This window comes from Gopherus evgoodei, chromosome 1 (genome assembly GCF_007399415.2).
Source record: "Gopherus evgoodei ecotype Sinaloan lineage chromosome 1, rGopEvg1_v1.p, whole genome shotgun sequence".
Classification (NCBI taxonomy): Eukaryota; Metazoa; Chordata; order Testudines; family Testudinidae; genus Gopherus; species Gopherus evgoodei.
The window spans coordinates 198,148,262-198,170,850 of record NC_044322.1 but is presented as its reverse complement, the minus strand read 5'-3'; the positions used below and the strand labels follow the sequence as shown (position 1 = coordinate 198,170,850).

Sequence of the window (22,589 nt, the reverse complement as noted above, 5' to 3'; positions counted from 1 at the left end):
TCAAAACCCCCGCCTGGTCCTAAGCCTTCATTTTGAAGGTGCGCCCGAGGGCGCGGTAACAGTTTCCCCTATGGATCCTTCCCCCCCGTTTTCCAACCGCCTTTCGTTTTCCTCCCGGCGTGGTCCCAAATAACATCGGACCGCTGGGTCTTGAGCATGGTGCAGACGGGATACCGCCTGCAGTTTGTTTCATTTCCTCCTTCCCGCCCTCCTTCCTCGTCCCTCTTCAGGGAACCCTCTCACGAGCAATTCCTTCGGCAGGAGGTGCAGACGCTCCTCAGCAAAGGAGCTATAGAGGCGGTTCCGGAAAACGAGAAAGGCAAGGGGTTTTATTCCCGATACTTTCTGATCCCCAAGGCCAAGGGGGGCCTCAGGCCTATCCTCGACCTGCGAGAACTCAACAAATACCTCGTGAAGTTGAAGTTCCGCATGGTATCCCTGGGGACCATTATTCCATCCCTGGATCCGGGAGACTGGTACGCCGCCCTCGACATGCAGGACGCGTATTTCCACATTGCCATTTGGCCACGCCACAGACGCTTTCTCCGCTTCGTTGTGGGGGCTCTTCATTATCAGTTTGCAGTCCTCCCATTCGGCCTGTCCACGGCCCCGAGGGTGTTTACAAAATGCATGGCAGTTGTCGTGGCGCATCTTCGGTGCAACCGTGTCCACGTGTTCCCTTATCTGGACGACTGGTTGATTCGGGGCACGTCGGAACAGCAAGTCAACAGCCATGTCCGCGTGATCACCGGCATGTTTGCAAGTCTGGGCCTCTTGATAAACACAGACAAGTCCACCCTGAGGCCCACGCAGAAGGTGGAATTTATCGGGGCCATCCTGGACGCCACTGTGAGCAGGGCCTCCCTGCCTCTGCAACGGTTTCAGACCATGGCGGCGATCGTTCAACGTTTGCGGTCAGCCCCATTGACGTCAGTGAGGACATGTCTAACCCTGTTAGGCCACATGGCGGCGTGCACCTTTGTGACCGACTACGCTCGGCTCCACATGAGGCCTCTCCAGCTGTGGCTTATCAGTCATTACAGGCCGGCAAGGCAACCGTTAGACATGTTAGTCACAATCCCCCAGAAGGTCTTAGATTCTCTCGGCTGGTGGTTAGACCAGTCCGTATTATGTGCGGGTCTTCCCTTCCACCCCTCTCAGCCCTCGGTATCCCTGACAACGGATGCCTCAGATCTAGGCTGGGGGGCCCACCTAGGGGCCCTGCGGACACAGGGCCTGTGGTCCCAGGAGGAGGTGGGGCTACACATCAACATGCGGGAGTTGAGAGCGGTCCGCCTTGCTTGTCAAGCGTTCTGTCATCAGCTTCAGGGTCGTTGTGTCGCCGTGTTCACGGACAACACGACGACCATGTACTATATCAACAAGCAGGGCGGCACCAGGTCCTCCTCCCTGTGCCACGAGGCGATACGACTCTGGGACTTTTGCGTAGCCCACTCCATTCACCTCAGGGCTTCCTTCCTCCCTGGAGTACGGAACACGCTGGCGGATCGATTGAGCAGATCCTTCCTGTCACACGAGTGGTCCCTTCGCCCGGACGTCGCTCTCTCCATTTTCCGGAGGTGGGGTTATCCCCGGGTGGACCTCTTCGCGTCCAAGGGGAACAGGAAGTGCCAAGCGTTCTGCTCCTTTCAGGGCAGGGAGCCGGGGTCGATAGCGGATGCCTTCCTCATCCAGTGGTCGACCCACCTGTACTATGCGTTTCCCCCGTTCCCTCTGGTCCACAAGGTCCTCCTGAAGGTGCGCAGAGACAGGGCTCTCGTGATCATGGTGGCCCCGGCATGGCCCAGGCAGCACTGGTACACCATGCTGCTGGACTTGGCCGTAGCCGACCCAGTTCCCCTGCCCCTTCATCCGGACCTGATTACCCAGGACCACGGGACCCTCTGTCACCCAGACCTGCAGTCGCTGCACCTAGCGGCGTGGCTCCTGCGTGGCTGACTGGTTCCGAGCTGCGCTGCTCCACGCCTGTGAGAGAGGTGCTCTTGAGCAGCAGGAAACCGTCCACAAGAGCCACATATTCGGCGAAATGGAAGCGCTTCTCCTGTTGGTGCGTAGAGAGAAATCTCCGCCCTATGGAAGTTTCGATAACCGAAATCTTAGACTACGTTTGGTCCCTCAAAGGGCAAGGTCTGGCCTTATCGTCGTTGCGAGTCCACCTAGCAGCTATCTCCACCTTTCACCCGGGTGCGGACGGTCGCTCCGTTTTTTCTCACCCGACGGTGTCGAGATTCCTGAAAGGGCTGGAACGTTTATTCCCTAACGTCCGTCCCCCTGCTCCAACCTGGGATCTTAACCTGGTGTTGTCCCGGCTCATGGGGCCCCCCTTTGAGCCGTTAGCTACTTGCTCCCTGCTCTACCTCTCTTGGAAAACTGCCTTTCTAGTGGCTATCACCTCAGCTAGACGGGTGTCGGAGCTCCGAGCTCTTGTGGTAGACCCCCCATATACGGTCTTCCACAAGGACAAGGTGCAGCTGAGACCACACCCTGCTTTTCTGCCCAAGGTGGTCTCAGCCTTCCACGTCAACCAAGAGATTTTCCTTCCGGTTTTTTTCCCAAAACCTCACTCCTCAGGCAGGGAGCAGCAGCTCCACTCGCTGGATGTCCGTAGGGCTCTCGCGTTCTACATAGAGAGGACTAAGCCCTTCCGAAAATCCCCCCAGCTTTTCGTGGCGGTAGCAGATCGTATGAAAGGGCTTCCTATCTCCTCCCAGAGGGTATCCTCTTGGGTTACGTCCTGTATCAGGACCTGTTATGACTTGGCCCATGTCCCTACGGGCCGTGTGACTGCGCATTCTACCAGGGCGCAGGCGTCGTCGCTGGCTTTCCTCGCCCGCGTGCCCATCCAGGAAATCTGTCGGGCAGCGACCTGGTCATCGGTCCACACCTTTGCTTCCCACTACGCCCTGGTCCAGCAGTCGAGGGAGGATGCGGCCTTCGGAACTGCAGTGCTCCGTGCCGCGACTTCTCACTCCGACCCCACCGCCTAGGTATGGCTTGGGAGTCACCTAACTGGAATGGATGTGAGCAATCACTCGAAGAAGAAAAGACGGTTACTCACCTTTGTAACTGTTGTTCTTCGAGATGTGTTGCTCACATCCATTCCACACCCGCCCTCCTTCCCCACTGTCGGAGTAGCCGGCAAGAAGGAACTGAGGAGCGGGCGGGCCGGCAGGGATATATATTGGGCGCCATGGCGGCGCCACTCCAGGGGGCGACCTGCCGGCCCACTGGAGTTGCTAGGGTAAAAAGTTTCCGACGAACGTGCACGCGCGGCGCGCACACCTAACTGGAATGGATGTGAGCAACACATCTCGAAGAACAACAGTTACAAAGGTGAGTAACCGTCTTTTCTGGTCTTCTTCCCGAAGCCACATTCATCACGCAGGGAGCAACAGTTGCACTCCCTAGACGTCCGCAAAGTACTCACTTTTTATATCGAGCGGACAAAGCCCTTCCGCAGAACACTCCAACTCTTCGTCGCGGTGCAGAGCGTATGAAAGGCCTACCCGTTTCCTCACAAAGGATTTCATCCTGGATGACATCGTGCATCTGCACCTGTTACGACTTGACTCATGTCCCCTCAAGCCACGTCACTGCACACTCTACCAGGGCACACGCTTCATCTGCTGTCTTCCTGGCTCACATGCCCATCCACGAGATATGTTGCACAGCTACCTGGTCCTCGGTCCATAACTTTGCCTCTCGCTATGCCCTGGTTCAGCGGTCCAGAGATGACGCAGTATTGGCTCTGCAGTATTACACTCTGCGACATCGCACTCTGACCCCACTGCCTAGGTAAGGCTTGGGAATCACCTAACTGGAATGGATATGAGCAAGCACTCGAAGAAGAAAAGACAGTTACTCACCTTTGTAACTGTTGTTCTTCGAGATGTGTTGCTCATATCCATTCCAAACCCGCCCTCCTTCCCCACTGTCAGAGTAGCCGGCAAGAAGGAACTGAGGAGCGGTTGGGTCGGCAGGAGTATATATCTGGCACCATGGTGGCGCCACTCCTGGGGGCTACCCAGCCGACCCAGCAAGTGTTGCTAGGGTAAAAAAATCTTCCAACGAATGTGCACGCAGCGCGCGCGCACCTAACTGGAATGGATATGAGCAACACATCTCGAAGAACAATAGTTACAAAGATGAGTAACCGTCTTTTACCTACCTTTTCGTAACTGTTGTTCTTCGAGATGTGTTGCTCATATACATTCCATTACCTGCCCTTCTACCCCTCTGTCAGAGTTGCCGGCAAGAAGGAACTGAGAGAGCATAGGGCCGGCAGCGCCTAATATACCACTCAAAGGGGCACCACAGCCAGCCCTATGGATACCACTAATGCAAAAATCTCTGACAGCCGTGCATATGGATGTGCACACATGTAAAATGGAATGGACATGAGCAACACATACTGAAGAACAAGTTACAAAAAGGTAGGTAACCGTTTTTTTAAATTACCTTGTGCTGTTCCTATTTTGGATGTTGTTTTACTTGTGTTGTCTGATTCTACTATTTTGTTAGAAGAACAGAACATGAAATGCAGCAAAACACATTGTGGGAACAACAGAAACAGAAAGAGCTTCAGGATATGTTGGCTTGTCTCCATGGTAAATGCCTCTTGTATCAAATCTGACATCCCATAGATAATATCCCGTTATCCTGTTAGTGGTGTTTTTTGTTAAACTTACAGCAACACCTAGTGGCTTCAATGAGTTACTTCAGAGAAGTTCCTCTGAGCAGAAGTGCTGCAGTTTTGCTCTTCATTATTCCCCCTGCCCTCAGTCATAATCTAATCTTGTTGCAGTCTAAGATATTTATAGGGTGCCACTCACTGCAATTTATTTATTCCTCTCTTTTACTTTAGGCCAGGAAAGATGTGGGGAGAAGTGAGAATATGCGTAAAGTGTAAGGCTGCTTCTCTTCTGCTTCAGATAGAAGGGCTGCACTGTGCTGTATATGGGCTGGATGTTGAGCTCTGGCTCAGTTGATAACTACAAAAGGCCACATTACCTGGAGTGTAAGCCATGAGTGATGGTCCAATGTCAGTTGTGTGTTTCTGAGGGGAATCTGGTACCGAGTTGGAGTGGACAAAAGAGGAGCAACAAACAGAAGGAGATGATTTCACTTATAGCAGCGTTAGTGATCACTATGACCATTCCAGGCCATGACCAAAGACTCAAGTATGTACTTCAACATTGAAATCAGCAGGGCTACTCACATGTAAGTCTTTGCAATGGTCTTAGACTGTTTCATTGCTGCAATTCCTGAATGTGGAAAAGCTGTTCTTGGCTTGGAACTAAATGATTTTTGGGGGGGAAATACTTAACAGAATTTTGAAAACAACACATTCTTAGGAGATTTCAAGGGGAAAAAAATCAGACTTGGTTTTCAATTACTTTAACTGATTTTAATTATGCCTAAATCAACCTGCAAGATAAGTATTAGTCCGGGCTTGTGTACAACCACGGTTATTCCACAATCTCCAACAGTTACTTTTCAATAAGTATTTTGTTTTTGTAGAGCAGCGCAAACAGCGTCAGGCCAGAGATTCTGCTTGGCCTCCTGCACCATAATGTGTCCTGCATGGGGCTAGCCATGCTCACCACTGCAAACAGTTGGGAAAAGGAAGTGTGGAGCAGGACCCCTCCCCCCTTACAAACTGGCCAGCGGAGTTCTGAGGCACTGTACTTCCTGGAACTTCTGCTGGGGGCTTCACACTGCTCCACATGTGGAGATCTGCTTGAAAGGCAAAATTAAGCCCTTGGGAGATTTTCACACTGATATTTCACAGTTCTTTATTACAGTCAGACTTCACTAGTGGCAGGGGCACCATGGCAGATGACTGAATTTTATAAGGGACAAATCCTGAGGACCCTTTACTCTTTGCAAACTCCCCATCAATGCAATGGCCTGAAATTGATGGACTCAGTGAAACAGCAAGGCGTGTGCATCACAAATGTACCTTTTTCAATCATTGTGATGATTATAATTAAGTTCCAGTTATTTATGGTACTCTGTCATATACTAGCAAGTGTACCATGAGGTATTTTGTAAACCCACTGATGCTAGACTGTGCAGTAACTGTGAAAAGTAACTGCAGAATAGCAAATTGCTATTTGGTGAGATTCTGTTGGAATACAGATTACAACACTCAGGAATGGTGTTTTGTTTAAGGGGGGATAACTTTTTTGAGGAGGAGAGGTGGCAGGAGGGTGTCAAGGTAGCCTTGTGAGGCTGTTTGTGTAAAATCTCATTCACTTTTGGCATATGAATTGCACTGATCATCTTGCAGAAAAAAGTAATCCATAAGTGAACATAGGAGACTAAATGAGCTGAGAGATCATCGACAGCAGGGTGAGATCAGAATCCCAAGTAGCAAATTCTTTGGCAGTAACATCCATCTGTGCCTCGGCTGCAATGAGGAGATTTCAGGAGCAATCTCCAAAAAGAAAAACTGGACGTTCTGGTGCCTTTTCTCATCCTGGTTGTTTTAATGAATCCCCATGCTTATAGATAACAGACACGTGTGTTCTCACAAACGTACGTCCTTAGCTCGTAAAGCTCCAGAGTCACACCACTTAAGCTGCTGGTGGGTCAGTTTTTCATCTTATGCATAATATAAGCTAAAAAAAAGCACACTTCTCCGGGGGTCTCAGCCTCACATTTAAAATGCAGTTACACTGCTGTACAGCCAAAATGCTTCTGAAATAAATGTAGTCCAACTTTACTAATTCTGGGTCACTGAGAATGAAAATGATGCTTAAAATTGTTGATTGGCTCTAGTTTTCAAGATATGCTATTGGGTCAGTATATACGACCCTTGACTTGGGAATGGTGGAGGATAAGTGAGTTATAAAGGGAAGGGATCTCAATTTAAACCAGAAATGACCAAAATACATCTTTGACTGGATCTATGAATAAATCTATGCCTGGGTTTGAACAGTACTTGCTTTTTAGGCCAAACAATGAATGATGCAATCTGAAGCTGGTATTGCATCATACATGATATGAATTGCATCATGTTATTCCTAGAAGTCATGGAGGATGCAATCATAATGAAGCTTACATCACTCTGCTGAACAAATTACCTTATATCAGCTCTAGAAATCATACAGTGTCTTGCTCTCTTATTTGTCAGTGTTTGATTTTGCAAAGGGACACATTTCTGTTTAGCCAAAGTGAGCAGAGATGCCTCTTACTTGTGTGAACAGTGCAGATAAGTGACTTTTGCATCACAAAAGCGCAGTATAACCACTATGGTTAAGAAAGCCTATCACCTTTATTTTGGTTGCAAAATTGGAGATCAGAACAAGAGGTGGGCCCCACACATCTGCTGCAACACTTGTGCAACAAATCTTCGCCAGTGGTTGAACAAGAAAAGGAAATCTCTGCCTTTTGCAGTGCCAATGATTTGGAGAGAGCCAACAGATCATACCAGCAATTGTTACTTCTGCATGGTGCCTCCAGTTGGGAAAGGTGTGTCAAAGAAGAAAAAGTGGACTGTGCATTATTCAAACATTCCATCAGCTATTCGCCCAGTACCCCACGGAGAAGGACTGCCGGTTCCTGATGCACCACAATCATTCTCACTTGAGTCAGAGGAAGAAGAGGAAGAGGATGAAACTTCTGGTCCTGAACCATCAATGTCACAGGACCCACATTTTCTCCCATCCTCCTCCTCTGAACCACACCTCATAACACAAGGTGAACTGAATGACCTTGTCAGGGATTTGGAACTACCCAAGAGTAAGGCAGAGCTGTTGGGCTCCAGACTACAGCAGTGGAATCTCCTGGCAGGCTATCAGGGCAAATGGAGCCCATCAATGCTTGCAGACTATTGCTGGACAGTGACAAGAGATGCTCCATTTAATGAATACAAGAGACCAGCCAAGAAGCCGAGTAGACCCTGAATAGGACTAAACTATGTATATAATAGTTTTTTGCCTTTTGTTTCATAATACATTTTATTTATATAACCCTTTTGCTGATTTTTAAAGTGTTACATAAACAGGACAGGTGAAATATCATCATGTAAAGCAACCATAAACACATGAAAATACCTAGGTTTACAATTTATGATTAAAACTCTACTATCTACACAATATACATAGACATAAAATGTAAAAACTTAAATATCTTAGAAACAGTAGCCAATCAATTGTTTTAATTGTCATATTTGAATTCAGCACATCAAAATACATAATAAATATCACATTTTATCTCTGAAGCAGACGACTTCTCAAAAATTGTAGACCAGTGTTATAGAACAATACAACCATCAGTCTCCCCTCACCTCCAAGTCAAAAATTACCAACCAGTAAATGGGGTGGGTGGGGAATATTTGTATGTGGCAAATCAACAAGGGCATTTGGGGCCCTCCGTGTTTTGGTGTGCAGCGCCTGTTACTAATTGCCATTGGCAAATTTATTGTGGTGAAGAATTTAAGATAAATGCCCAGGAAATTGTCTTGTTTGTTTATAAAATACTTTCATTAAAATACTTTAAATCTTCTTAATGCAGGAAATTGCATCTGGCATTTAAAAATTCTGTAGGGGAGAAACCCTAGATCCTCTCATTTAGAGGTGTGTATGTGTGTGTGTGTACGCACATACCCACAATTCCACAGAGCCGCCTCACTTTTGATTGGCTGTTGATCAGCTTCCAAAAGATCCATGTACATAATTTCACCAAGCAATGCTACGCACTTCTATTAAATTGCAAATACAAGTCTCCTCAGACAGCAGCTATAACTCTTTACCCTGAAAAAATTGACATTTCATAAATATATTTCTTTCTTAATATTATCCTTTAAATGGGACTTGTTCTCCTAAGTCACTTAAATGCTTTTGAAAATCAAGTAAAAAGCAATGCATATTCAATCACAATAGCCTTTATTTTGACCCACAGAATAGTGTTTTAAATGTTCTATTTTTGTTAGCTTGTTTTGTGTTAAGTGAGTTTCAGTGGAAAGTTCTAAGCGGTCCTAAGTCACTTAAGCACTCTTAAAAATTCTATACTATGTTATGTGAGCAATTCAAGACTTATGGTGTCGTTTAACTACTCATTTTCTTGCTTTTAAGTACTTGTTTTGTTTTTTTTTAATGTTATAAGTAAATACACTTTTGTCACTTAGCATACTTAATCAGGTTTTGAAATGATGTGGGTTGTGTTTTTGCTTTTGCAATAATCTAATTTTTTCTCCATAATGAATTTTCAAATAGGAGGTGTAGCTGATCCCACAGCATGACCAACACAAGTCATATGTATGTTTAATTTGAGACTGTCCTTTTAATATTTGGTTTCATAAACTCTTTTGTGAAGTTTAAAATCAAAACCAAACGTATTTTGGGCCTAACTGCTGTTTAAACCATTCTGAGGTGTATTAAAAAGGACTCTATAGTACTGACCTCACCTTTATTTCCATTCACTTCTGTGTATTCAGGATTATGAAATATCAGGCTGTCCATCTTCTGTTAAACACTGCTTCTGAATGCTGTTGGTGTTGCTGCACAGTATTTCTTGTTACTAGATATTGCTGCTGTCTTTGTAGGCACGTCATTGATGTTTTATTCCCTGTCATCACTGTTTCAGGTTTCCTCGAGTACTTGCCAGTCTGATGCATCTAATTCTACTGAAGCATGTCGGAAGTCACCATTGTTCCAGTTTGCAGAGGTGAGTTTCAAAAGTAACAGCATGATTTTTTCCACAAAAAATTTTTTTTAAAGAAACCCCAAACACTTCAGCTGAAGGAGACAAGCCTTTACTCAAATGTTTTCAACTACATGCTTCCCTCCCTCCATTCCTGTTATTTATGGGGAAGCCAGACTTGAGCTGCAGAAAAGTGTATATAGCACATGATGGAAACCCTAAATACAGCACTGTAATAGTGTTCAAAGAAGCATTCAGTTAGATGTAGTGCAGGAGTGGCCTTAGCTGACAAGGCTCTTTACTTACAAGCCAAGGTTTTGATAGAGTTCTGAATAGTTAAATTATACATCTGAGTCAGTGTAACCATTTTAGCAGTTGACTTAGGGTACATCCACACTACGGGATTATTCTGATTTTACATAAACCGTTTTTGTAAAACAGATTGTATAAAGTTGAGTGCACGTGGCCACACTAAGCACATTAATTCGGCGGTGTGCGTCCATGGTCCGAGGCTAGCGTCAATTTCCGGAGCGTTGCACTGTGGGTAGCTATTCTGGAGCTATCCCATAGGTCCCACAGTCTCCCCGCCCCTTGGAATTCTGGGTTGAGATCCCAGTGCCTGATGGGGCAAAAATCATTGTCGCGGGTGGTTCTGGATAAATGTCATCACTCATTCCTTCCTCCAGGAAAGCAACGGCAGACAATCATTTCGCGCCCTTTTTCCCTGGATTGCCCTGGCAGACGCCATAGCACGGCAACCATGGAGCCCGTTCAGCTTTTTTTTTTTACTGTCACCGTATGTGTACTGGATGCCGCTAACAGAGGCGTTACTGCAGCGCTACACAGCAGCATTTGTTTGCTTTTGCATGATAGCAGAGACGGTTATCAGTCGTTCTGTACTGTCTGCTGCCATTGTAAATTGGCAGTAAGATTATGGTTATCTGTCGTTCTGTACTGTCTGCTGCTATCATGGGTGCCCCTGGCTGAGGTCGGCCGGGGGCGCAAAGGTAAAACTGGGAATGACTCCCCGAGTCAATCCCTCCTTTATGGTTTCTAAAAATAGAGTCAGTCCTGCCTAGAATATGGGGCAAGTGTGGTAGAGAACCAGTGTATCAGAGAGCACAGCTGCTCCGTGTCAGATCCCGCAGAAATGATGAGCTACATGCCATTCACGAGGGGTGCCTCTGCAACAACCCCACCCGTTGCTTCCCTCCCCCCCCCCAACCTTCCTGGGCTACCGTGGCAGTGTCCCCCCCATTTGTGTCATGAAGTTATAAAGAATGCAGGAATAAGAAACAGTGACTTGTTAGTGAGATAAAATGAGGGGGAGGCAGCCTCCCGGTGCTATGACAGTCCAGGCAGGACATTAAGCGGTGCAGAGGAGAGGAGCAGCATCCCGCTGCTATGATAGTCCAGGCAGGACAGAATCTTTTCTTTACACAGGAAAGGGAGGGGGCTGTTGGAGCTCAGCCCCCAGTTGCTATGATGAGAACGGTTACCAGCCGTTCTGTCCCATCTACTGGGAATGACCAGGAATCATTCCTATTTTTACCCAAGCGCCCCCGGCCAGCCTCACCTGAGGCCAGCCAGGAGCACTCGCAGGCTGATGGTGACGACGGATATCAGTCATATTGTACCGTCTGCCACCAGGGAGGGGAGAGGAGCAGATACTGCTCTTCACTGCTGCAGCATCGCGTCTACCAGCAGCATTCAGTAGACATAGGGTGACATTGAAAAAAGTCAAGAAACGGTTTCTTTCCCTTTTTTCATGTGCGGGAGGGAGGGAGTAAATTGACGAGCTATTCCCTGAACCACGCTGGACAATGTGTTTGAACCTACAGGCATTGGGAGCTCAGCCAAGAATGCAAATACTTTTCGGAGACTGCTGTGGACTGTGGGATAGCTGGAGTTCTCATGAGCGTCCATTTGAGTCTTTGGCTTTCCGTTACACTTGTCACGCAGCACTGTGTAGCCTGGAGATTTTTTTCAAACGCTTTGGCATTTCGTCTTCTGTAACGGAGCTCTGATAGAACAGATTTGTCTCCCCATACAGCGATCAGATCCAGTATCTCCCGTACGGTCCATGCTGGAGCTCTTTTTGGATTTGGGACTGCATCGCCACCCGTGCTGATAAGAGCCCCACACTGGGCAAACAGGAAATGTAATTCAAAAGTTCGTGGGGCTTTTCCTGTTTACATGGCCACTGCATCCGAGTTCAGATTGCTGTTCAGAGCGGTCACAGTGGTGCACTGTGGGATACCGCCCGGAGGCCAATACTGTCAATTTGCGGCCACACTAACCCTAATCTGATATGATAATACCGATTTTAGCGCTACTCCTCTCGTCGGGGAGGAGTACAAAAACCGATTTAATGCGCTCTTTATATCGATATAGAGGGCCTCGTAGTGTGGACGGGTGCTGCGTTAAATCGGTTTAACGCTGCTAAAATCGGTTTAAACGCGTAGTGTAGACCAGGCCTTAGTCCAAAGTGATTGTATTGCTTCTGACAGCCTGTGGATGCTCCACAGTCTTTCTTTATTCTATAGCCACAGAGCTGACCAAACGCTCCGGGCCCATTCCAGCAAAGTCTTGTATGCCTCAGTCACTGTAGACTTGTGAGTAGTCCCACTGAAGACAGAGTAAGTCTTGTGTGGATTAAGTCCAGAATTCTCAGCTGTCCTAGAAGGCAGACTTTGTACTATATATCCCTTTCCCTGCCTCCTTTCATTACATACCACCAGCACTTCCTTTTGGCTTCACATATGGCAATTTGACACCAGAGGGTGACTTCACTTGACTTCTTGAACATGTTTAAGTCCTTTGAATGTCTGTCAATAAAGTGGACTCTCTATTGCTAACAGCCAGGAAGAGTCTCAGGTTAATGATCACCTGGAGTTTGTTAGAAACTCCCAATTTTCAGGATATTGTAGTTTGGTAACAAAGTTCCTGTTTGGGCTTAAACTTGGCATATATCCTAGCCCAGCACCAAAGTATTTGTACATTCATTGATTTGTTGCGGGGTGAAATTTTCTTCTCATTTCAATTTCGATATTCTGTTAAGCACTATTTTTAAAATGTATCTTTTTTGCATGCCTGGAGATTATCTGTTATTTTAAAAAAATGTAAAACAGCAGGAAATGTGAGCTACCAATACAAGGCTATTAGGCTGAGTATTCGGTTGAACCAAACTGTTCAAAAGTTCTGGAGCTGCTATTGTTTGGTATGTATGGCATATACTGGAACATCTGCAGTAGATGCTATATGCTGCAAATGGATTTTATGAACAGTACACAGTTCCCAAAGAACCTCAGCCCTCACTGAACATCCAAGGCTCATTTGAGTTTATGCAATGTTTTTCTGATTTGTTAAAATGATTGTAAATAATGAAATCACACATAAATGTAAATATGTGAGCTGTGGAAATCTTGAGAACTGTAGGGGGCATTGTGCACCCCCAAAATAAATGAATGCCCATATCTTAACTTCAACCCACAAAACCCAAAGTTTCAAGCTAAGATCTCAAAACTCCTGAAATACATGAACAGACAGATCGTTAATATGTCGGGAAAAATAACAGCCAGAATAAAATGTCTGATATTGAATTTTTAAAAGCTAATGGCTTCACTCTCGAAGGGAGGGGAAACTCAGTAATAAGATCACTTACCACCACCTTGAAAGTCCAATGTCCATGTTAGTGGTGGTAGGGATAATAAATAAATATTCATCATCCAATATTTCTAAAGTAACATTTGCACAATTCCTACAAAACAGTGAAAATCACTCTACTCAATCTTTTTTTTTATTGCCTTTTGTTTGGAGTTTCCTGGTAATATAGGGGAAATCACAGCATTTGATTGCATGATTGCATTTGTTCATTCTGCCATGCCGTGGGCAGGAGGGACGTTGTGCAGCATTTTGTTAGGTGCTGTAGTTATGGTAATGCTGAGGCCCTGTGACTCCCACTAAATTCCACTGGCTTTTCCTTACCCAGTGGCAGGGTAGGGTGGCAATCAACAGCCATATCTGCACGTCCATCTTTTTAAGGTGAGCAAGTTGGAAGCTGTGCTTCATCTCAGATGCCTATTTTTGGCCTGTTTTAATTTCCTTGGAAATTAAAACATATTTCTGGTTACATTGCAGGCATCTGTGGCAGTAGAAAATAAATCACTGTACAAACCCAATGTTAATCTGAAATTCCGATTACAAAGGACAGTGTCTATGGCTTCTGGCATTTATCCAGTGCCTCACTTTGGTTTGGTGCAGCTGTTATGATGTCTGCATCCGCACACATTCCAAACTAAGTAGCTTATTGTGCTTTTTAAATGCCAGCATACTGCAGTGAAATACCCCTTTTACTGAACTCTGAAACATGAGATGGTATTACTTTTTTATTTTGATTATTCGGTGAAGCAGTAAAAGCTCTTTAAAAATCTATTATGTTGTATTCATTCTCATGGTGATTTTAATAGTGAAAGTGATGTAATTACTTCTCACAGATTACCTTTGATTAGCCCCTTGGGAAAGCCAAGTACTCTTTACAGTACGGTTATCTGCATGGTCTTGGATACCGGGGGTCTTTATACATTTCAGTATAAGAAGTGTAGAATGTTGAAGCTAGAGATGATTATATACAAAATAATTGTTTTTCCCTCCAGCTCTCTTCAAGCCCATCACAACCTGATGCCCCGGCAACTGCAAAACAAACAGAGGAGTCAGCACTGTTTCAATTTGCGGAGGTATAACAACTTAACTATTTTTTTTTAAGTAGGAGAGAGGAAAGGATATTGTCAATTATGTCTGACCAGCCTTTGCAAGCGTAATGCCGGGATGGAGCTGTACAGGCAATATTCTGTGTAACTGTTCACTTCCCTTCTTCCTGCACCTCAGCTTTACTCTTTGCTGAAGTGTTACCCTATTTTCTCTCTCTCTCCCTCCCTCCCTCCCTCCCTCCCCCCAACTGAGACAGAATGCCAGATTAGAGCAGGTAGGTAATAGCTAAATGTAGGTCCACAGGCTCTGTAGCATCTAGGGATAACAGATGCTCCCCTCCCAGCTCTCTGTTTAGGCCCAGAAAACACACCATAGTGGACCAAACATTAGCCTTCCCTAGTAAATACAGCTAGAATAGCCCTACCCCATGTCCAAAATGGCACAAGGAAAGGGACTCAGCCCTCACATTAGCTGCTGAGTCTACAGGGCTGTTTTTAACTCCTCTATAATCTTCCCCCACCCTTTCCACTCTGATTGGCTCAGCATTCAGAGGCTGACAAGGGTATGACCTGTCATGTGCGGTGACCACAATGAAAAAAGTTCCTATAGTCTCAGGATGGCTACCGAGCATATCTGGTAACTCTTCCACCCCATTCTGGAAGTTCCTGGATCCTTCCACCTGAGTTGCCCTGCTCTGTTCTCTGCATCTGTGCAGAGACCCAGAGTATCTGGATAAGATTCATGTATCCTCCTCCACAAGAGAAACAAATTCAAATGCTGCAGTATAAAGCATGTGGGTTACACCAGGTGGTCACATCAGTAGCAGCGAAAGGAACAAGCAGTAAATTCCCAGCAGCATAACAGAATTGATTTGAGCCTTCTGATTTGAGTGATCCTGGGAGAGGTAGGTTTGCTATTCTAACACACCGTACATAATACGCCAGAGCCCCACATACACAAAAGCAGTGAAGTCATGGATATTGTGTCTTTCCATACCAAAGAACAGCCACAGACTTTCATTCCAAAGGGCCTCTTATTTTAGATCAAGGGAAGCAACAAACAGAGGGTGATCGAAAGTGGCAACATGCTCCTCCTTTGAAAGGAGCTGTAGCAGCTTGCAGAATGACAGCCACCTCCGCAGGCGGGAAGCATACACCTTCGAAATAGAGAGATGCAGAACAAACAAATCTCAAGAGTTACAAGGCCACATAATGCCACAGTGGATCAGTAAATAACGCATGATAGACTGCATATCTAAAAATACCTTCAATGTCTGGCTAGAGCTGCTTTTTTTTTTTTTTTCCCCTGCTACCTGTACTTGAATGTGTACATTATGGTGGCCCACGGAAAATTTTAACAGAGTTCTCTCAGCTGTAGGAATATGTTGAATGTATTTAATAATGTGGTCCTACCTCCTTCCAGTCTACTTTGGGATCTAGTATTGCTCATGGAGCTAGGTGTTCGTAGTCTCTGTTCTTTGAGCATAAGAACTGGGATTGTGCCTGGCCCTGCACGGGTGCATTATGGGATCCAGGAACCCCTGTATTTCCTACTCATCACCCTTTGTTCTCATAGGGTCTTGGGCATAATCCAGCCTTCTGTCTTCCTTTGTGTTAAGATTTAAGATAATTATGTATTGCCTGGCTGTGATAGGCATTCAGGACACATCATTACTGACAAAAGATCTAAGTGTAAAACAATAATTTGCAGGTAACCATTAAGGGGCCAGAAAATGTCTGAATAGCAGTATCCTGACAAGACGCACAATAGCATGAATGTACAGTAGCAGTGAAGGACTTTCCAGATGTACTAAATGTTTTTCTTGAATGGTTATAAATCAGATTGGGCAACCCCCATGGGAAAAGCCTATAGAATTTAATAGGATAAGCCATAGGGTGAGACTTTTGAAGCTAGCGCCAGGATTTGGATACACAACTCCTATAAATGTGAATATCACAATTGAGTTGTGTAGCTAAATCCCCTCATCAGCTATTAAAATCTCTACCATTGTTTGTGTGCTATCTAAATGACTCTATTAACAACAACCTGTAGAACTGAACGGAATATGATCGCCTGCCAACAAAATTATTAAACCATCCTAAAGAAGTTAATAGATGATTATAGCGCTGATTTTAGGATTCCACAGAATCTCTGTAAAAATGTGTTAATATTTCCTAGCTTTCCTGTAGGAAGGTACCATAAGTGGGTTTAATGATGCACCTACGTATGCCCAGCTAGTTTACTCAGTATACTGAAGATGTTGTGTGAAACAGTAGAAGTCAGGGGAACTCAGAATATCAGGATTGGAAGGGACATCAGGAGGTCATCTAATCCAGACCCCTGCTCAAGCAGGACCAATCCCCAGCTAAGTCATCCCAGCCAGGGCTTTGTCAAGCCTGACTTTAAAAACCTCTAAGGAAGGAGATTCCACCACCTCCCTAGTAACCCATTCCAGTGCTTCACCACCCTCCTAGTGCAATAGTTTTTCCTAATATCCAACCTAAACCTCCCCCACTGCAACTTGCGACCATTACTCCTTGTTCTTTCATCTGGTACCACTGAGAACAGTCTAGATCCATCCTCTTTGGAACCTCCTTTCACGTAGTTGAAAGCAGTTATCAAATCCCCCCCTTATTCTTCTCTTCTCCAGACTAAATATCCCAGTTCCCTCAGCCTCTCCTCATAAGTCATGTGCTCCAGCCTCCTAATCATTTTTGTTGCCCTTCGCTGGATGCTTTACAGTTTTTCCACATCTTTCTTGTAGTGTGGGGCCCTCACCAATGCCGAATAGAGGGGAATGATCACATCCCTCGATCTGCTGGCAGTGCTCCTACTTATAAAGCCCAGAATGCCGTTAGGCTTCTTGGCAACAAGGGCACACTGTTGGCTCATATCCAGCTTCTCGGTCACTGTAACCCCTAGGTCCTTTTCTGCAGAACTGCTGCCTAGCCACTCGGTCTCTAGTCTGTAGCAGTGCATGGGATTCTTCTGTCCTAAGTGCAGGACTCTGCACTTGTCCTTGTTGAACCTCATTAGATTTCCTTTGGTCCAATCCTCTAATTTGTCTAGGTCCCTCTGTATGCTATCCCTATCGTCTAGCGTATCTACCACTGCTCCCAGTTTAGTATCATCTGAAAACTTGCTGAGGGTGCAGTCCACGCCATCCTCTAGATCATGAATTAGCCTTGTCAAAAGACCATCCAACAAAGATTCCCTAATGGAATAGAAACAGAGAGCAAGGTGACAGGTTTTGCTACTGTATTTCAACTCTTACTGGGACAAGCCCTTCTGAAGGTGCAGCAGAGGGGGGGCTGATGACAGCCCTCCACCAAGTAGTATGGATTACAAAGGATGATCTGTGCTGGACAAGTGATTGCTGGATAGTTCCCAGTAGTGTTACTTAATAAAGTTGCAGCATAGTTAAATCGTATGCCTTATGTCTTGTCATTCTTCCTGTGGTGTCCGGGACAACAACAATCAAAATAAGCTTTTAAAAATATTCATTCTAAGGTGCAGTTTGTTGGTTAATTTGGAAGGGGGAAGTTTTAAATATAGGATCTGTTTTTTCTGTTGTTGGAAGTGTTAAAACCTCCCCTTACTCTGCTACATGTAGCTAGGACTTATTTTATGTTGAAAGAGAAGAATGTCTGTTCCAGGCTGGCCTTGCCTCTGAAGTTTAGGACAATAATTTATTTCAAATTAGGGAGCTGAGAGAGAGAAATCTGACCAGGGCCATAAAAACACTTCAGCACCAAGAACCTTTGTTCACTAAGGGTTACTCGCCTGTGTCATGTCAACATCATTGCAATGCTAACTGCAATGACTAACATCTTGCTGCACAGCATTGGGGAGGTGGTATGCAGCCTGGCTTCATCTAGGTTGTTCCAGAGGGAAACACACAGCAATCCATAGTATCTCTTTAAGCCCTTCTTTCTGCTGTTGGCTCTGCTTATGCTTTTTTCTAATACAGGACTTTCATTCACACAGGGCATCTTTGTCACACTTGACAAAAGTCCCATTCCTTGCTCGGCCACTTCTTCCTGTGGCTGGTCTATTAATGCGTTGCTGACATTAGTAAGCTGAGTTATGGTAAGCAGTTTGCAACATACTGCAATGAGCAATGTACAGTGCCACTAAAAAAAGGAGTGAAAGTAGATATTTAACCAGTAGTGAAATAGTCCTGTGAAATGATGTGAAATGCATTGTGAGCCAGTGTGCCTGGGGATTCTTGGCAGCCATCCCAGATAGCGTTTTGTTCTGACTGGGTGTTCCTCGTATGTTCCCTTTCTCTTTATTCCCTTCGCAGCAGGAGTGGATAAGACTGACTCTTTGTGAAAAGAGTAATCCCATCGAGTAGATGGGTCACTTATAATGGCCATCCTTTTCCCCAGGAATAGAATTCCCCTGTCACTCATAGACAACTCATTATATACCATGGCATTCTTTCTTCCTGAGAGTCCCAGTATGCCTTTCACCTTCTTGTTTTCACCAAGTGCTATATTTTTCAATTAAAACTAATAGGGCTAATCAGGCCTGCCTGTTCTTGACCGGCCACAACAGGGGATGAGAGCCCTAGGAGTAGTGCAGCATGTTTGGATATGCATGCAGATGCCATAGAGATGTTTAAAAATCCATGGGAAAGTCCCACAGATCTGATGATATCATTGAGTTAAGGACCCCTGCTCACCGTGTAGTGGTTCTGACCACTAGAAGTCAAAAAAGCAAACAGGATGGTAGGAATCATTTAAAAAGGGATAGAGGATAAGACAGAGAATATCTTATTGTCCTTATATAAATCCATGGTACTTATTGTCTGATTGTCCTTATATAAATACATGAATACTGCATATAGATATGGTCTCCGCCTCTCAAAAAAGATATACTGGCATTAGAAAAGGTTCAGAGAAGGGCAACTAAAATGATTAGGGGTTTGGAATGGGTCTCATATGAGGAGAGATTAGAGGCTAGGACTTTTCAGCTTGGAAAAGAGAAGACTAAGGAGGGATATGATAGAGGCATATAAAATCATGATGGTGTGGAGAAAATGAATAAGGAAAAGTTACTTACTTGTCCCCATAATATAAGAACTAGGGGCCACCAAATGAAATTAATGGGCTGCAGGTTTAAAACAAATAAAAGGAAGTTCTTCACACAGCGCACAGTCAACCTGTGGAACTCCTTGCCTGAGGAGATTGTGAAGGCTAAGACTATATAACAGGGTTTAAAAGAGAACTATACCTCTACTCTGACATAACGCGACCCGATGTAACATGAATTTGGATATAACACGGTAAAGCAGCGCTCCGGTGGGGGCAGGACTGCACACTCTGACGGATCAGAGCAAGTTTGGTATAACACAGTTTCACCTATAACGCGGTAAGATTTTTTGGCTCCCAAGGACAGCATTATATTGGGGTATAGAGGTGTAGATAAATTCATCGAGGTTAAGTTCATTATTGGCTATTAGCCAGGATGGGTAAGGAATGGTGTCCCTAGCCTCTGTTTGTCAGAGGGTGGAGATGGATGGCAGGAGAGAGATCACTTGATCATTACCTGTTCTGTTCATTCCCTCTGGGGCACCTGGCATTGGTCACTCTCGGTAGACAGGATACAGAGCTGGATGGACCTTTGGTCTGACCCAGTATGGCTGTTACTATATTCTTAAATTTTGTCTCTCCGTGGGGTTTTCAATGGAAGGTTATGATCCAGGCCAGAGGTTGGTCAGCAGATAATGGTTTGAGGTGCACTTGCTGGTGGTTGTTGGAGAGTTCTCTGGTCATGTGCTGCTGGCTGCTCCTCTCCTTTCCATATGAGGAAAAAGGAGCAGGTGGAAACACTTGTTCTCGGGGCTTATTGAATCTCTGTTTGGCAAATGAGAACAGATAGTGATGAACACTGTGTAGTGAAGACTTGCAAACTCCCCTTGGGTTTACTTAACTAATTCTCATCTTGGATTAAACAATGAAAATGTTTCCAACAAATGATGGCAATAAAATCACTAATTTTTGAGGTGATGGCTAATCACCTCAAAAATCAGTGCCCTTCTTTTAGCTGCTCTACTAAAGCTTTTCTCTAGACTAACATCAAAACAAGTGCAGGCTAGTACCCTTGTTGCAGCAATGTATAATTTCCCTTTCTATTCCCTCATTCTACTTGCAGTCAGGACACACAAATGCTTGGGGAGGAATTCATCCCCTGTGTAGCTTCACTGACCCACACGCAATAGACTTAGAGACAACTCTTTACATTTTGTTTGGGTTTTGTGCAAAATATTTAAATCTAGCAATTTGAGGCAAAACACCTGTGAATTAGAGGTTGACCTAGCAGCGTGATATTTGTATACACAATGGCTGATTCACTATTCCCCCTCTCTTCCAACTCCAAGTTTAGGGAAAAGCCATAATCTTCCTATATAGATTCATCGTTATATAAAATATGTAAATATGCTTATAGTATTAGTGTTAGTTAAAGCCTTAAAATTTTACTAAATGTCTGAGTTGCCTTATACTCCATAGGCAACAAAAAGTATATACTATGGCATAACATACAGCCCATGCCATAAATAGTAGCTAAAATATTGGCAATTATTGTAAAGGGCTCAGAGATAGTAACATGATCCTAAAAATAAGTGTGTTTGTGGGCCAACCCTGTGTATAAGAACTAGCCATTCACGCTTGACGTGAATGGATAGATACTGATAATTCTGTTAAAACTAGAAGATTGCATTTAATGAGAAGAAAGTAAAATTTGGAATCATTACTGGGAGCTGTTTGATCCTTCTGTCACCTCCCAAGCCCAGCAAACATCTTCGCTGTGGTAAATTCTAAGCTTGCTGTGCTGTGTTTCCTGCAGTTTGTTCTCAAAGCTATTGAGTGTATTTCATGCTAAGGCAATATGTTGACTTCTCCTTCCATCTTGTAAAACTGTAACAACAGCTCTGCCATCATTTGGTTGTGAATGTCCATATCACAATTAATGATGTATTTCCACTCTGTTTGGTTTGCATGTGTGGTGTCAAAAATCAGACCATACCTCTGCGTGAGCTTGTGTTCTGTTTAAGCAACATGGAGTTACTTTTCCAGACCCCTCTGTAGCTTTGATGTTGAATTGAGGAGATTTGCCTTGTGGTTAATATTTTTATAATGTAAGTTACTATAGAATAGAAATGAAAGAAACTAAGGCCTGGATCCTGCAAGCCAATCTGTGCCAGAGGATCACTGAGTGTACTCATTTGTTGACTATAATGGGGCTCTGTGTACTTAAAAGGTCTGCCTCTATGGAGCTCATTGGAGGATCAGGTTTTAGACTGGAAGCTCTTTGGGGCGGGCTATATAGGCTATATAATGCCTCGCACAACAGAGACCCAATTTTGACTGGACCATCAGGAGCTACTGTAATAGAAGTAATAACTATTAATAAATATTTAAAATAATGTTCCCGTGTATTTTAAACATAGGTGTATGGTGAGTGAGTGGCAATAAAATTGGGTGGTGTTTGTTTAATTCCAGTGTATCCCCTTGAAAGTGCAAAGTGTAGTAATATATTCCAAAGGAAAAATGTGATATAAAAACACATTTAGATCCAGGGGTGGACAAACCTGCAAACAAAAAATAGAGTGGCCTTGTATATACCAAAAGACTGTGAATATAAATGTGTGTTATGAAGAAACTGTTTCAGGAACACCTGTGCCCTGAAAAACCAGTGTTAAGGGATGGAGTCTCTCATTCCAAACAATACCATTTAATTCTACAAAGCCAAGATTGGGACAGCACAATGAGCTGCTACGCTGATGCTATCTGAGCAGTGTGACTGCCATTAGGTGAAAATGCTCTCTTTGCTGTGCCACCTCTAACAACAGGCTGATTAAGGCACTTCTGTGAAGTGACCCACTAGGCAGCTGCTAAGGCAGGCATAGCAGTGTCTACGTAAAAGGGCAAATAAGATCTTATTGATCCAGAAAACTTTACTTACTGAAAGCCTTTGTTTAGCTTTAAAGCAGGGGTAGGCAACCTATGGCACACGTGCCAAAGGCGATACGCAAGCTGATTTTCAGTGGCACTCCCACTGCCCTGGTCCTGGCCACCGATCCGGGGGAACTCTGCATTTTAATTTAATTTTAAATGAAGCTTCTTAAACATTTTAAAAACCTTATTTACTTTACATACAACAATAGACTTAGAGAAAGAGACCTTCTGAAAACATTAAAATGT

The 22,589-nt window shown here is 44.6% G+C and overlaps 1 protein-coding gene across 7 annotated transcripts in view; it reads left to right on the top strand.

The window, feature by feature from the left end:
* Positions 1-22,589, top strand: part of BBX (BBX high mobility group box domain containing) — a 216,066-nt gene that overhangs the window by 133,985 nt on the left and 59,492 nt on the right. For all 7 annotated transcript variants that reach the window (XM_030582309.1, XM_030582282.1, XM_030582307.1 and 4 more), the window contains 2 exons: positions 9,613-9,693; positions 14,325-14,405. In XM_030582309.1, the coding sequence (XP_030438169.1) occupies positions 9,613-9,693; positions 14,325-14,405 (162 nt within the window). The remainder of the gene's footprint in view (positions 1-9,612; positions 9,694-14,324; positions 14,406-22,589) is intronic.